This window comes from Panicum virgatum, chromosome 7N, assembly GCF_016808335.1.
Source record: "Panicum virgatum strain AP13 chromosome 7N, P.virgatum_v5, whole genome shotgun sequence".
NCBI lineage: Eukaryota > Viridiplantae > Streptophyta > Magnoliopsida > Poales > Poaceae > Panicum > Panicum virgatum.
Genome location: NC_053151.1, coordinates 43,948,948 through 43,963,956, shown reverse-complemented (window position 1 = coordinate 43,963,956; position 15,009 = coordinate 43,948,948). Strand labels below are relative to the sequence as shown.

Genomic DNA, 15,009 nt, shown 5'->3' with positions numbered 1-15,009 from the left:
ACGACATGCGGTACTCCTTATGTTTCAAAACGCACCTAGCTACTTCATTGTTTAGGCCCGGGTTAGTTTTCAAAAAAATTCCTACAATATCCATCACATCGAATCTTCAGATACATACATAGAGTATATATTAAATACAGTTGAAAAAATAATTAATTACACAGTTTAAATGTTTTAAGCCTAATTAGTCTATGATTGGATATTAATTATCAAATAACAACGAAATGTGCTACAGTGCCCAAACCCAAAAAAATTCGCGAACTAAACACAGCCTTAGTTTACTTAAGTTGAAAAATAATACGGTACATACATAATAATATAGTCAAAACATCTCCTATGTTTTTTTATTATTTATAAAAAATTAAAATATTTTGATTTAGGACAAGACTATACTTTGGGACGGAGAGCAGTACACCGGATACACATGCATATGCACCTCTTTAACTTTGTAAGACAATTAATACACAAATAGAGTTTGTACCATACCGGCTAGGGCAGCACATACATATGCCAAATAGATCGGTGCGGTGTATATCGCATGTACTGATGCACAGAGGAGCTGAGCAATACTCCTGCCCCGGAGCAGTGGCTGGCGCTGTGGTCACTATTATTAGAGAGGATCGGAACTACAGGTAAGAGTTCGTGTTCATGCATCCATTTTCCTTAGAGCGCAGACAAAAACATGTACCGTCGTCCAGAGAATCCAACATGGGCTCCCAGGCGAGCCAGGCCCCAGCAGCCGCATGCAAAAGCTAGCAAAGAGAGAGAGGCCAGCTATCGTAACAACATCTTCCGTTGCGACGGGCGCCCCTGCCCCTGCTTTCTGTCACACCACCTTCAAGGATGTGGGTCTATCTTCTTCTATTCCTCCATCCATCACATTCACACGCCCTGGCCCCCCATCCCCCACCTCCTCCCCAGCCTCTCCAATTTTTTATGTCCTCTTCTTCGAGCACATAGAATGTCAGATAACCATAAACACATGCAGCAGAGCTGATCAATGGAGCGTGCGCGCACGCCAGAGAGAATCCCGGCCTCATCAGCTAGCGCTACCAGTAGATCATCTCATGCACAGGTACAACATCAAGCTGACACAAACCTTAGAAAAACAAGGTTCATATCTAAACCAAAAATCCCAAACTCTCTCACACAATGATAATTAATAAGAAGCGAAGGACCCAAAGAGGAAAAAGAAAAGTGAAAAAAAAACCTCTCATATTTCCGCTGACCTTGTGATAGTCTTAATTTCAGGTTATTAGGTGCTGCTGATCCAATGTATGTGTGCACACATAAGCCAATGGTATATAGTACAGTTAGCCTCTCTTTCCTTGTCGCTCAAATGAGCTCCCTGCCGAAGAAGTAGTAGTGGACCAATCCAGCATGTCGAATGGATCCAAGTCCTTGCTTATTGCCTTCTCCTGGGCACGGTCGCCACCACCGCTCGGCGGCTTTGCTTCCATGTACTCCTTGGAGAAGATTAGGCTCATGGGATCCGACTCCAACTCCGCGAGGTCGGAGAAGAAGTCGTCGGACTGGCCGGCCTCCGGTATCATCGGCTTGTAGCTCTCACTGAACACTTGGTCCATGAGTTCCATACTGTGGTCATCACCTACTGCTGCATCCATGGCTCTCCCCAGCTCTTCTGACGATCCTGCCAGCGTCTCCTCTTTCACAGCCGCTGCCGGAGAAGTACTAGTCGTGGTGGTGATCGTGCTAGTGGTGGTCGTCTGGGCCGGGTCCTTGGGCTCCTCCTTGACGTTCGGCTGCTGTTGCCTCTCGTTCTGTGAGCTCTTGGAACCTGAGCTGCCGCTGCTGTTCTTGCCGTGGTGGTTCCGCGTTGACCCGGCCAGCGCGTTGCGCTGAGTCGGCCATGGATGGTTGTGCTCAGAGGTGTAGGTGATGACCAGCATGTTGGGGTCGGTCCGACTGCGCTCCACTTGCTTCCGTGCTGAGCATCCTTTTGAGCTGCTGCATCTGTAGTACCCCCTGAACATCATGCATTTCATCAATGGACACCCAGGACATTTTTAATCAGCACAAGCATACTTTTTCATCACTTATTAGTTGTGATATTGCAACCAGCGTGCGTAACATTAAGTTGCACACTTCAATTCAACATACACCTATTTTTTAGAGGTTCGAATGATTTCACCTAAAACTTCTTCCAAGTATTACATTATATTTTCCACATTAATCTAGACAAGATAGACTAACATATATCACATGCATATAAGAACTGTACAAAAGAGCTTAAAAGATAGTTCCAGCTGGTCTAATGAGCACTAATTAAATCTGAAAAAAATATAAGCAAATTATATTGATAATTTGTATGCCTTGGAACATAGATCAGTACATTAACGCCGGACACTACCGGATCTCCCTAGTTTGCCGAGTGCCCAAAACATATTTCAAGTATAATAATTATCTCTTGCGAATAGTGTATCTGAATCTGTTACGATGTTTACCCCCAAAATGCCATTGTAACATAGAAAGATAAACTAATAATTATATTGGATATGAGAATTAGAAGCACGTCCAGCCAGGTAACCATTAAATTATGTGTTTCAGCTAATTAATTCAAACCACCACATCGATCGTGCTGACACACAAAGAATTAATCGCGTAGCTGAGAATTGTATAATGATGGATCATAGAGCAGAAGATAGCTTTGTTTACTACTCTTATCAATTCATATAATTAAGCTTCAATTTCAATTTTTCTCCAGCACATTATATTGTTCGGCTTAAGTTAATTATTGATCCACATTCAGTAGTTTTCTCTTGATACATAAACCCAAACCAATTTAGCTAGTGGATGTATCAAACACATAGTACCTTGGATAGGGAGAACCCTTGATAGGCTTCTGGCCGTACTTCCTCCAAGCCCAGAGATCAGAAGGAACCACCTCCCCGGTGGGTCTTCCCCCTGCCGCTGTCGGCGCCGGAATGCACACCACCTTCCTTGCTTGGTTCTTCCTGCGCACATGAGTCTTTTGCAGGTTAATACTTGATAAAACAGCAGTAGTCACATGATTAATTTACAGAAATACAAGTGCAAATACTACTGTGTAATCTTTTGAGACAAGTCGTCATCTTCTTGAAAATTTCACAACTAATTGATGATGATGCTTACTAGGGTTTCACAAATCGGCTTTCAAAAAACTCAACAAAGCCGGCCTTTCCGGGGAGAAGACCAGCTAGGCCTAGATGCACACAACCCTATGTGTAGGCATCGTTTGCCGTTTCAGAAATATTCCCACCTATCACACCATGTGTTCATGATGGCTCTCGCACCTAAAATTTCGAGCTGTAGGCAACACTTACGATCTTGCCAATCCCTGGCACAGCCCGAGGAATCCTTGGAATCCTCCCTCTTTTATTTCTTACCTTTTCTTGCTTGGAGGTGCAGTGCTGGAGAACACGAAAAGGAGGAGAAGCAAAAGGAGCAGAAGAAAAGAGATCGCAGAACTTTCCCTAAGGATCACGAGCTAGCAAACACGCCGGCCGTACATGTACTATGTAACATGCAGCAAGATGCAACAAAGCTGATGTTACTTGGATCCGAGCGGATCTGCCGAACCTGCGCTTGATCCCGCCCGCGGCGCGAGGCGACGACATCTGCATGCCCACGACGGCGGCGTCGATGGCGCACCCGGCCACCTGCCCGGCCGTGATCCCGAGCTTGACCATGTCGCCGGCTAACGCCGGGTACGGCCGTATCGCCCTCGGCGACAGCGGCGACGGCAGCACCCTCGGCGCCAGCACGCCAACCGACGGCGCCATCTGCACCCCCCGCGGCAAGAGAGGCTTCCGGCTCATGTCCAGCAGTTGGCCTCCGCCTCCGCCTCCTCCTCCGCCTCCTCCCCCACCTCCGCAGCCGCTGCCGCCGCCGACAGCCGCGTCGAAGCCGATCTTGGCCATCGCGTCGGGCATGGCGTCCAGGAAGTCGGCGCCTGATGCGTAGTCGCTGCTGAACGGGTCCCCAAGCCCGGCGAAAGGGTCGCCGAAGACGTCGGCGCAGGCGGCACCCCCGGCGCAGGCGTCCGATGACGACGGCGGCGGCGGGAAGAGCATCGGCTCCCCCTGGAGCTGCCACTCGGCGGCCGTGGACGGCAGCTCGGCGTTGGCCAGCATGGCTCCGCCGCCGGCGCGGACGATGTCGGTGAGGTCCCCGCCGGCCTGGTCGCCCTCCATCCTCTGAAGAAAGTAGTCGCACATGGTTCTAGCGGCAGCTAGGGCGCCCTTTGCCGATCCCTGGCGGCCTCTATAGTGGATGCAAGCTGCTGCTGCTACCAACTGCTCAATAATTCTCTCCCTCTCCCTTCCAATCAACCTGCACCAGGGGCTAGCTAGCTGCTAGCTAGCAAAGAGCCGCGTGATGCTCAGGCGGTAGCTTCAGCTTTGCATGCGTTGGGACGAAGAAGAAGGGGGCTAGGGCAGGACAGTGATCTGCCGAAGGTGCAGGTTGGCTCGATCTGCTGCTTGGAGGTAGCTAACAAGCAGGCGAGCAAACTTGTTTTTGCTTTTGTGGGGGCAGAAAAGGAGGTAGGGTCGAGGGGAAGCAGGATGTGAGAGATGGGCTGTGGAAAGCGGGCTATCTTTTCTTTACACCAAGCAAGCAACAGGAGAGAGAGGAGGAGGAGAGATGGGTAACTTGAGTTGGCTTCCAAGAGAGGACAATAAAGAAGTATGTGAGGGCAGATGAGAGAGCGAGAGGAGATCAAAGAGAGGGACAGGAGGGAGAGAGTGATGGGTTTTTTTGTATTGTTTCCTTCTGGCGATGTGTTGTGTGTAGGGGTGGTAATGGGCCATGGCTCTAATGACCTCTTTACAACCCAATAAAACCCTTAAAATTTTTAGTTTAAAATACATATGTTTAGAGCCCGGCCCTTTTAGGTCCCGATCCTTAGATTTTCTAGTTCAAAATGTTGGGCCCTTTACCACCCCTAGGCACACAATTTTTAGTTTAAAATACATATGTTTAGAGCACGGTCCTTTTAGGGCCTGATCCTAGATTGCATGCATATGCATATGCCTACGCTGGCCATGGCCTCCTCCTGCTGACGGGCGATTGACCGACGGACGGACGGGATGGACGGATGGGTCGGGGGCGGCTGACCTTTTCCAGGGCCGCGGGGAGGCAGCGGCCGGCCGGTGTGCCACCTCCATACGCAAGGCGGCATGGCCGCGGCGGGCGCCTGTCGCCTGGTAAAGAGTAAACACCGGGCCGCGCCGCGCCCGCGTGCTCCGGCTAGCTCCCATCCCATGCACGGTGAAAAACAGGAGCCCTGCACCTCGCCGGATGCCTGCCTGCCTGCATGCCGTCTCCTCCCTCCTCTCGAGTCTTGACCCACTGGCGGACGGAATGACCGAGGCCGGACACGCAACCTGCCTGCTGCTCGCACTTCTCAGGCCTTCATGGCGACCTGATCGGCCGGTCTGCTGCACACAAGAATTCACACTATATTCGTTCCTCTTTTTTTTTTTTAAAAAAAAGAAGAATTCACACCATATTTTTGCTGTGTGCCCTACTGCCCCTGCACTATATATTCCAGAAAGGCAGAAAATAATAAGCAGTGACCAGCCTAAATATCCATGATGATATTGGTGGCGGATAGTCGGATAGATCATACATATCGAAATGCGTATGCGGGCTGCCACATGCGGCGGCTACAGTGCGGCGCATAGTTGTGTGTACTTCCGGTCGTTTCACCACAGGACACATACAAGCGCATGCATGTGTTCCAAGTACTATGATCTGAAATGGCATGAATTTGTCTTCTATGCAACAGGGTACCTAGGTTCCGCTGTTGCACGCTATATGCCGCTAGCTACGGCAAATTGCTAGACAGCTAGAGTACGTACGTACGTATATATAGTGTGTAATCTGACTGCCTGTGAATACTCGCAATACCACAAAATCGATCAGCAACAACAGGTTACGGCCGGTTCTCCATCTAAGCAAGCATACCTACGTGTCCGGTAATTAAACAGCTGTGTTAATACTTCTTTTTGCTAGTTTAGGGATGTCGCTGTGTCCCAGTGGCATTGCAGCTTGTATGAAAAACGAAACTATTCCAGCTTGGAGACGATACTATTGGCATCTTCGAAGGTGAGATGATATATTTTTTTAAAAAGTGAAATGCTAAGATATAGACGTCCCGACGATATTGAAAAATCGGACGCTTCATCATATATTTCAATAGGTGATCTTCGATGTTGCAATTATTATTTTCGCATGTTTCATAATGAATGTTGCGTTGCGGCGGGAATTTTCGTATCCGAGAGTCAAACGACTTGATTATTTTTTTGGGTATTTTTCAATGTTGCACCTATATATTTTGGATCTTGCAGCTATCTTGTTTCGAAGTTGCAACGAAGCGTCCAATGGAAAATTCCCATAGGACATATCAGGGTGCTAGCAAGCCCGTTCCTAAAAATATACATAATATACTGATGAATGGCGCTCATATTTAACTTTATCATCTCTATCTTCTCTTATCAGATCAGGTACGTGTATGAACGTGCTCGTTGCGAAACATAGCATAGCAACAACACGATGATTGCTTGCCAAGGGGGAAAAAATAACTGGCCGGCCTGCAGGCATCAGCAGCTGGACTACTGCATCTCTAGCATCATATCCATATTAATCTCATGTATATAGATGTACTCAACTATATATATCTTGGTGCTACATTTATAAAATATTATTTGGAATTGACAAATTAAGAAATCTAATCAATGAGGTGGAAAATGACTGTAATAGCTCATCAGAGACTAAACAAGAAAATGTATGCGCCACATGAGCTTTATATATTAAACTACACCAAGTATAATATTATACGTGTTCAATGACGCACGTAAACAACAACCACGAACGGCGGCTATAATCCAAACAATTAATCTCAAGCGTACACAAATTCCTTTGCCTAAGCAACTCGAGTATATCTCACTGCGATCAAGCACGTAGATCTCGTGACATAAAATGGTCATCTGTAACCGATCACTCGAGGATTTCACAGGATACCTCCTGCTGTCTGCAATTGTTTATGCATCTAGGGCAAGTGGTTCTCGGAGGTGACGCCTAGATGGGATTAAAAAAGGGAAGTTGCTTTCTGGTGGAAGTTTCTTTGAATCCAACGACAACCATGAGGGCGGATCTCACGCGGCCAGAAACCCTGTGACCCCCCTCTCCCGGGTGAGAGGGTTCGCCGCGCAGAAGATCCTGCGCCCCCCGTATTTGAAGGCGTTTTCGGCGCACAGGACATGCTTCGTTGGGTGATCGGCCGCCGGGTTCGATATTATCTCTTTCTCCTGTCATCCTGTGCAACCGATAATATTAATTCAGCAGCCGCTTGCTGATGCCGATTCAGCTTTAAAAACCAGCATGCGATCGTTCGTCATCACAGTCGTGTACGTTTGAATAGTATATATAGGAGTACTATATATGGACATCTACTTAATGACACACACATATATATATATATATGTAATTATGTATATATTCTTTATGATCGATTCCGTATTGTTGTCCAGCTATAGTTAAAATAGTACTAGTTTGTTCAGCCGATCTAGGCCTTGTTCGGCTGGCTGGCTGGATGGCTGGCTGATTTGGCGTGAGAGGAAAACACTGCTGATTGGCTGGCTGGCTGGCTGATTTGGCGTGAGATAAAAATACTGTTGTGGCTGGCTGAATCTCCCAGCCGAACAAGGGCCAGTGTAGAGATATACGGGGCCAGTGTAGTCTTTCAAATTAATTAATCTTGTTAATCAATTATCTGCCCTTCAATATTCCCTCGCAGAGTAGAAGGTAAAGGACAACCAAGTACTCATCATAATGTGAGTAAAAAAAAAGTACTCATCATATAATGTGTAATCTCGCGGACTGTTGTAATTTGTGATCAACTCCATACTCTTTATTTGCTGGAACTTAGAAGCGCTACTCATCCACATTATTTTGGAAAATAATAAACATGTAACATGCTTATCAGCTATATTATTTAAAAAGAAGAATGAAAAACTTACATGTGGATGCTTATCAGCTACGTACAGTAGCTCCGTGGTATACTACTGGTCAAACCGTATTCAAACTGCGTCCCTCTTCTAATCTTTTTCGTCGGTTCCTGTGGAATCTATTTCATACTTAGGCGTTACATGTATGTATAGCTTCGTAGATTAATTAAGAAACTATGCGAACTTATTATCTGATCAGTTTGACTAAGCACCTTTGAGTTGAGTCATCAAGACAAGGAGTCTTGTCACTTAGGCCATGTTTAGATTTTTACATGTAAACCCGTAAATACAAAAAAACATCAAATCGAATGTTTTGATACATGCATGAAATAGTAAATGAAGTCTATTTACAAAACTTTTTATATGGATGGGCTGTAAATCGCGAGACGAATCTAATGAGCCTACTTAATCTATGTTTTGCAACAGTGATGCTACAGTACCATCCGCTAATTATAGATTAATCATGGATTAATTAGTATCATTAGATTCGTCTCACAATTTACAACCCATCTGTACAAAAAGTTTTGTAAATAGACTTCATTTAGTACTTCAAATTAGTAAGATTCCTTTGCAAAAATTTTACACGTAAACAACTAAACACGGCCTTAACCACACTCCAGGCATCGAGTATTTTTTGATGCGCGCGCTATGTTTCTTTTCTACTGACAACTGCACATTGTGCCAGTTAGCTAGGGCTAAGGCCTTGTTTAGATCCCAAAACGTAAAATGCAAAATTTTTGTAAATCGCTTGTATGGTGTACTAAATGTAGTCAAAAAATAAATCACATTACACAAATGGACTGTAAATCGCGAGAAGAATCTAATGAGCCTAATTATGACGTGATTAGACACTAAATTGCTACAGTAAGTATGCTCTAATGATGGATTAATTAGGCTCATTAGATTGGTCTCGTAGTTTACAGACGAGATCTGTAATTAGTTTTGTGATTAGTCTATATTTAATACTTTAAATATTAAAAATTCCCTCCAAAAAAATGCAAAAATGCAAAATGCAAGTGATCTAAACATACCTTAACTTTTTTCTCTCTCTTTCTCCCTTCTCAACTGCAGTCAGCAGTCCCCACTGGTCTCTCTCTCCCTTGTTACCGCACTATATATATAATTGGATTGACTTCTTGACTTGAGGTACTGTCCAAAAAGTGATCAATGCATGATCTCTACTTCACGGAGCACTAAGGCCTTGTTTAGTTGCGTAAAGATTTGGGTGTAAAACACTGTAGCACTTTCGTTTGTATTTGATAATTATTGTCCCGTCATGAGTTAACTAGGCTCAAAAGATTCGTCTCGCAAATTACAATCTAACTGTGTAATTAGTTATTTTATTTAGCTACATTTAATACTTCATGCATGCGTTGAAACATTCGATGTGATGGGGAATCTTGTAAAGTTTTGGAATTTTGATGGGAACTAAACAGGGCCTAAAAGGAATTGTTTGGAGTTGGTTACGGAGAACTGTCTCTGAATTGGAATTTGAGGGCAGCCTGTCACGGTATATATTATTATAAATACTAACAAGCTCACAATATTTTACGGTACGATCATTTTAAACAAATGGGATTAGGTGTTCTAGATGCCTGCATTTGTCCTTTGTGTGTCATGCTGAGATTAAGGCGATATATGCTTTAACAAACTAGAGAATCTTCGTTTCAAGGAGTGGGCTTTATTTTAGCAAAGACGTGATCAGTTGGAGATTTGAAAACACCCCACAGGCTAGATAGTTTAAGCAACTCGGAATAAGTTAAGAATGGCAACATGCAAGCTCTTGGGATCAGTGGCTGAACCTTTTACACATGAAAACGATTGGGAATTTTCGCAGTCGAACATATATGCTTCTATTTTGAGTAGCAATGTCGTTAGTCCCGCAACGAGAGACACAGTTGACCAAATTTACTGTGTTTATATAGGCAACATACACCATATTTAATTGACTATTTATATTTACAATTAATTATTTATTGAAGTATATATATAAGTAGAATAAAAGAACCATTGTTGTGTTTTGATGACAAGGATTTGGCGGTAACATTTAGGTAATTTTAGCCTTCCATACATATTACTAAGAACCAAAGGATGACCAAACACGTGAAAAAGGTTATATGTACATGGATTAAATACCGCCAAATGGTGGATTAAGAACCCGAAATGCATGCTCTTCTCTTTGTTTCTTCCAGAGGGGATGCTGCAAGTGGATGCCACTGTTTTCGTTATTTAGATTCCCAATGTTAAGCATCCCCGTTAACTTTATCAGCAAAACTTTGGAAAGAATCCTTCAGTTAGATCGTCCTGTCTTTATAGATAAATTAATCATCATCCAATGGTCCCTTGAAACCGTCGCAAAGGTGTAGCTTGTCATGATGTGAGCTTAGATGCATTGGCACTTGCATTATTATTGCGTGTTTATGAGACGATATATATTTCCATCTCTGGGATTTTGTTTATAAAGTGTGACAGTGGGGTTTTGTGTGGTCATTTTAATTGGTTCGCAAAGGTTTATATTACCAAATACTGTTATTAATAACTTGGGATTTGGTCGCAGAAGAGAGTCGGCGATCATTGTGATGTCACCGTAAGTATGTAAATTGACTTGTAAACATTCAGAAGTATTTTTAAAACAAGCAGCCGGCAGGGGCCGATATTGATGCAGCTAGCATTCACTCGCCAATCCCATATTCTAGTATTCCCGGTAACCGATGGCGCCATAATTTCAATGTTGGTTCAATTCGTTACTACAGAAAAGTGGAGTGATCCCCACAACCTTCACACCATCATATGATTTTGGATTTTGTCCAGCTCAGGCCATCATCAATTCGTTGCCCCCAACTCCCACGTTCGCGCGTGAGCGGGGATTAAAAAACTGGCCACCACAATCAAATCGATCCATCCATCGTCCCAGCATCTCTCTTGTTCTTGGGGCACAAAACGAGTGCGCCCTACGCCCCTACCAGCCTGCTGGCTGCTGCTATACTGCTCTCTCTCTCTCTCTCTCTCTCTCTCTCTCTCTCCACACACACACATCACATCTCTCTCAATCTCTGATGCATGCACACGGCATGCATATGTGCTGCATGCCGGGATTCTCTGCTGCACGCTAGCAGCCATGCTCGCGCATGCATGCATGCATATAGGATATGGGCCAGTGCAAGAGGGAATGAGAAGCATCCGGCCATGTGACGCCCCGGCATATTCTAGTGCAACATGCCAACATGTATCAAAAGAGAAGCTCGCTCTCACACTAGCTGACCACAGATGCCATCAAGCCATGAACTAGACACGACACAGAAGTGCAAGTCGTGTGTACAAAAATCTGTGATGGGCTGATGGCAACCAGGCTAGGGCTAACCAAGTGCTCCATCCATTAATTCCCAAATCTTTGACGTTTATGGCACAAGTAAAGTTAGTCCATTTTTGAACTAATTAATCAAAAGTAGCTTGTTGTACATGAACCCTATTTGAGAACAGATGTAGGATCGGAGTAACAACTAGTACTCTTACACACAAGAACGATGCATGTTTCAAGCTCAAGCGCCGAACACATGGCACTGACCAGGATAGGGTAACAGTATATAGTCTAGGGTGCTAGCTCGCTCGTGCGCACTCTGCTGCTAGCCTGCTAGCCCTTCGCAGGGGTTATTTACAGGCTAGCTAGCTGAGAAAAGGAGCAGGCATCTCGATCTGTACTTGGATCGAAGATGATCCGATCGAGAAGAGAGAGTGGCACTTAATTAGCTTGCACTTGCACATTTATTAGCACATGTTTAACTAGCTAATCGATCTGACATATGGGGACCCGTGTGCTGTGTGTCGGCTAGTAATACATAGCTAGCATGATGCATGAACTAACGGATGCGTGTGCAGAGCTTCGTTAACTGCAGAGCTTTCCGTGCCCGCTCGCGGGCCTTTGATGAAGGCGTCGAGAGTTACGGGCACCGACGACGAGTGTGTGCTTGCGTCGCGATTAACTCGCTGATCGCTGAGTTTGAGAAAGTTGGTGGCATTCTGTCCGTATCGTCATGCATATATCTTTTTCTTTCACCTTATATCGACCATCGTATTCCTTTTTTTCTATTTCACATCTGGTTCATTTGGGGACACACATTGAAGTCAACTCACCGGCCGTTCAGGGGCAAATTAAAGACAGAGCTCAATTGAGGGGGTGCACTATCCATGGCTTTGCTACTAGCCCTCTGATTTGTAAGATGGATACCTGAAAGCATCTAGGCCCGTAGATACTACACGGCAAGTTTCGGTGATTAGTGACGACGTTTGTGACTAACGTGTGTTTTGTAGTGATAATCTTTTAACCGTTAAACAAATGAAAGGAGACCCCTCAAAATCAACATTCAAAGACATGGACTCAAATTCACAAGGCTAAGGAACTTACTAGACTCAAGTGTCACAAGGAGATGAAGGACACTTGATTTAGTATAGGTTTTATAGTTTTTAGGTCATGGCCGTACTATTAAGGGGGTTCGAAGCTAGTAGCTTGATCATACAAAGAGTTGGCTTTAGATTTCATGCACATTTACTCAAGATCAACTCTAGACAGCCAAGGAAACTCAGAGAAACACTTGGAAGCAGAAAAGATCGACACACAAATCAACTCCAAGTCAGAGAAGCTGAAAACAGGAAATCCAGCAGGTTCGGATTATCCGAATACACTGGTTCGGATAAACACTTTAAACGACTCGGATTATCCGAATCCACTAGAGTAAAGTCAGATTTTGGGTGCTAGCATTACTCAGAGAGCATGTCTTCAGGGGCCTGAAAATACCCAGTGAGGTCGGATTATTCGAAGTGAGCAAATATGAAGGTCGGAAAATACTTCGGGTGATTCTGTAGAGAGCTTGTTTTGCAGCTGGGATTTCTCTCTGTTATCCGGATTAACCGACCGAGTCAAGTCAGAGCGTCGGACTAATATTCGGGTGAATGATCAGTGGCCGTTGTGTTTTGAATTCAAAACCAAGGTGAGCCCGGATTATCTGACGCGGTTGATCAAAGAACGTTGGACAGTCTCTCAAATAAATGACATCAGCTTCTGTTTAAAAGATAATGGCTAGGCTGGTTTTCATAGTGGGGTCAGATGATCCGACGCCCTTCACTGAGCCGTGTCGGATTATCCGGCCCTACCCACTTTTTGCAGAAAAGTTGGTAACGGTTCTCAATTTTTCCCTAGCCTATATAAGGGGGAGCCTCGGGTCTCTTCACTGCCTTTTGAACCCTTAGACATCAGAGGCCACCCCATGAGCTGAGTGAACACATCCACAACTTGAGATCAAGCAATTCAACAAGAAATCAATCAATTGCAAGAGTGCAAGTGTGCTAGAACCTTAGGGCCAACTGAGTGATGGTCAAGTGAGGGCTTTGAGCCTGTTACTCTTGGTGTTTGACGACACCTAGCCGGTCTTGGTGGTCGGAGGCTCTTGGTGAGCTCTTGGAGTTTGTGGGAGCCCCAAGAAGAAGAAATTGTACACGGTTTGAAGCCCGCCGTTCCGGAGATGGAGAAAGGGTATTCTTAGTGGATACTTGCTCTTTGTGATGCAAGGGAGCGATACCCTTTGTGGGTGCTCCAACGTGGACTAGGGGGGAGCGTCAACTCCTCGATACCACGGGAAAAAATCCGGTTGTCTCTTGTCCATTCTCATTTACTTTCAAGCAATTTACTTAGTTGTTTTTCAGTTCTTGCACCTTGCTTGTTTGTTTGAGACTAGGACTTGCTTGTTAGTTTGCTTCAATTTGGGCTAGCCTTTGCATGTTAGTGTGATCCCTCCTAGGAAAATGGCTTTGTTAGTATGGTTACCTACTTAGTTTCTTCATGTTAGTGTGCTCTAGACTTTAGGTCTTTGAACTATAGGCTTGGGCAACACTAGTGATAGGCTAAGGACTTGGTAGAAATTTAAAAAGTCCCAATTCATCCCCCTTCTTGGGCCACGGTCCTTTCAATACCTGATGATTAGCACCGAATTTCATTTTGGCGTGTTGACTTGGCCTCTGCATGACTACATCTCATCAATGTTATCTAAAGTTTCAAGCATTCCATGTATACGGATCGACCTACAAGCTAATAAGTAGCTATTTGTGTACCTTTAAATGTGATGCTAGCTAGGGATTACTGTATTTTGAATGGTGATTACCACAGCTCAGCAGCGGGATCCTATGCTGTTAGCGGTTTGTATTTGTCACTGCCAAAAGACGTTAGCAGCAGCCACTTTGCCAGTTCGATCTTCTTCAGCCATGAGCCCGTGATACTTTGAACTGGATCTCCACGAGGGGGGCTTCCTACCAAGAGGCAGGAAAGCATGTGTCTCTCAGGACGCATTGCCTGTCGATCAGCCCTCAGCTCATTGACCGTATACATCACCACCACCGCAGAGATATCGTGTTCCTACAAAAACAAAAAATCTCCATCACTCGATCACACACCCTCAACTCCGATCCACACATGGACCATACCTTAAACGCTGCCATTAAGCTAGCCAAGCGAAAAAGAAAACTGCTACTTGTGGCGCGTGGAACCCTAAGTCAGCCGCGACCTTTTCTCTGTCCTCCAATCCTCTTTGCAACAAGTTGCATGATGAGCGCATGCGATTAGCGTAAACAACACTAAACACACAGGTGCCTTGGCCCTGTTTGGATCCATGGGTTAGAGTTAGACTGGGTTAGATTGGGGTCATCTAACCCAAAAGTATCCAAACATGGTGGGTTAGAGTGGGTTAGATGCATCTAACCCACCCCAAAAAACTATTCCCTCTAAGGGGTGCTTATTTGGGTTAGAGTGGTGGGCCCTATGTTTTTTCCAAACCGGATCCAACTGTGGTCGCTGGCAACTTGGCACCCTCTCCCCTCCCGACCTCCTCGCGACTTGGATCTGTGCGCCACCACCCCCTCGACGCCCACCGCCCCTCCGAGCGCCACCACGTCCGCCCACCGCCGCGTCTGAGCGGCTCCCCGGCGCAGCCCCCGTCCGAGCAGCTCCCTG

The 15,009-nt window shown here is 45.2% G+C and overlaps 1 protein-coding gene across 1 annotated transcript; it reads right to left on the bottom strand.

Annotated features, from left to right (window-relative positions):
- Window positions 1-1,074: 1,074 nt before the first annotated feature.
- Window positions 1,075-4,217, bottom strand: LOC120680473 (probable WRKY transcription factor 14). Its single transcript, XM_039961966.1, has 3 exons — window positions 3,580-4,217; window positions 2,835-2,975; window positions 1,075-1,986 (listed from the first exon to the last, which is right to left on the bottom strand). Exons 1-3 carry the CDS (start codon window positions 4,215-4,217, stop codon window positions 1,314-1,316), a joined length of 1,452 nt encoding a protein of 483 aa, XP_039817900.1. The 3' UTR covers window positions 1,075-1,313.
- Between the last annotated feature and the right edge of the window lie 10,792 nt (window positions 4,218-15,009).

Excerpts from the sequence above, each read along its gene's own strand:
- LOC120680473 (XM_039961966.1), bottom strand. The coding sequence starts at position 4,217 with ATGTGCGACTACTTTCTTCAGAGGATGGAGGGCGACCAGGCCGGCGGG. Across the intron at positions 2,976-3,579 it reads GCGGGCGGGATCAAGCGCAG|GAAGAACCAAGCAAGGAAGG; the intron begins GTTCGGCAGATC and ends TCATGTGCGCAG. Across the intron at positions 1,987-2,834 it reads AAGGGTTCTCCCTATCCAAG|GGGGTACTACAGATGCAGCA; the intron begins GTACTATGTGTT and ends CATGATGTTCAG.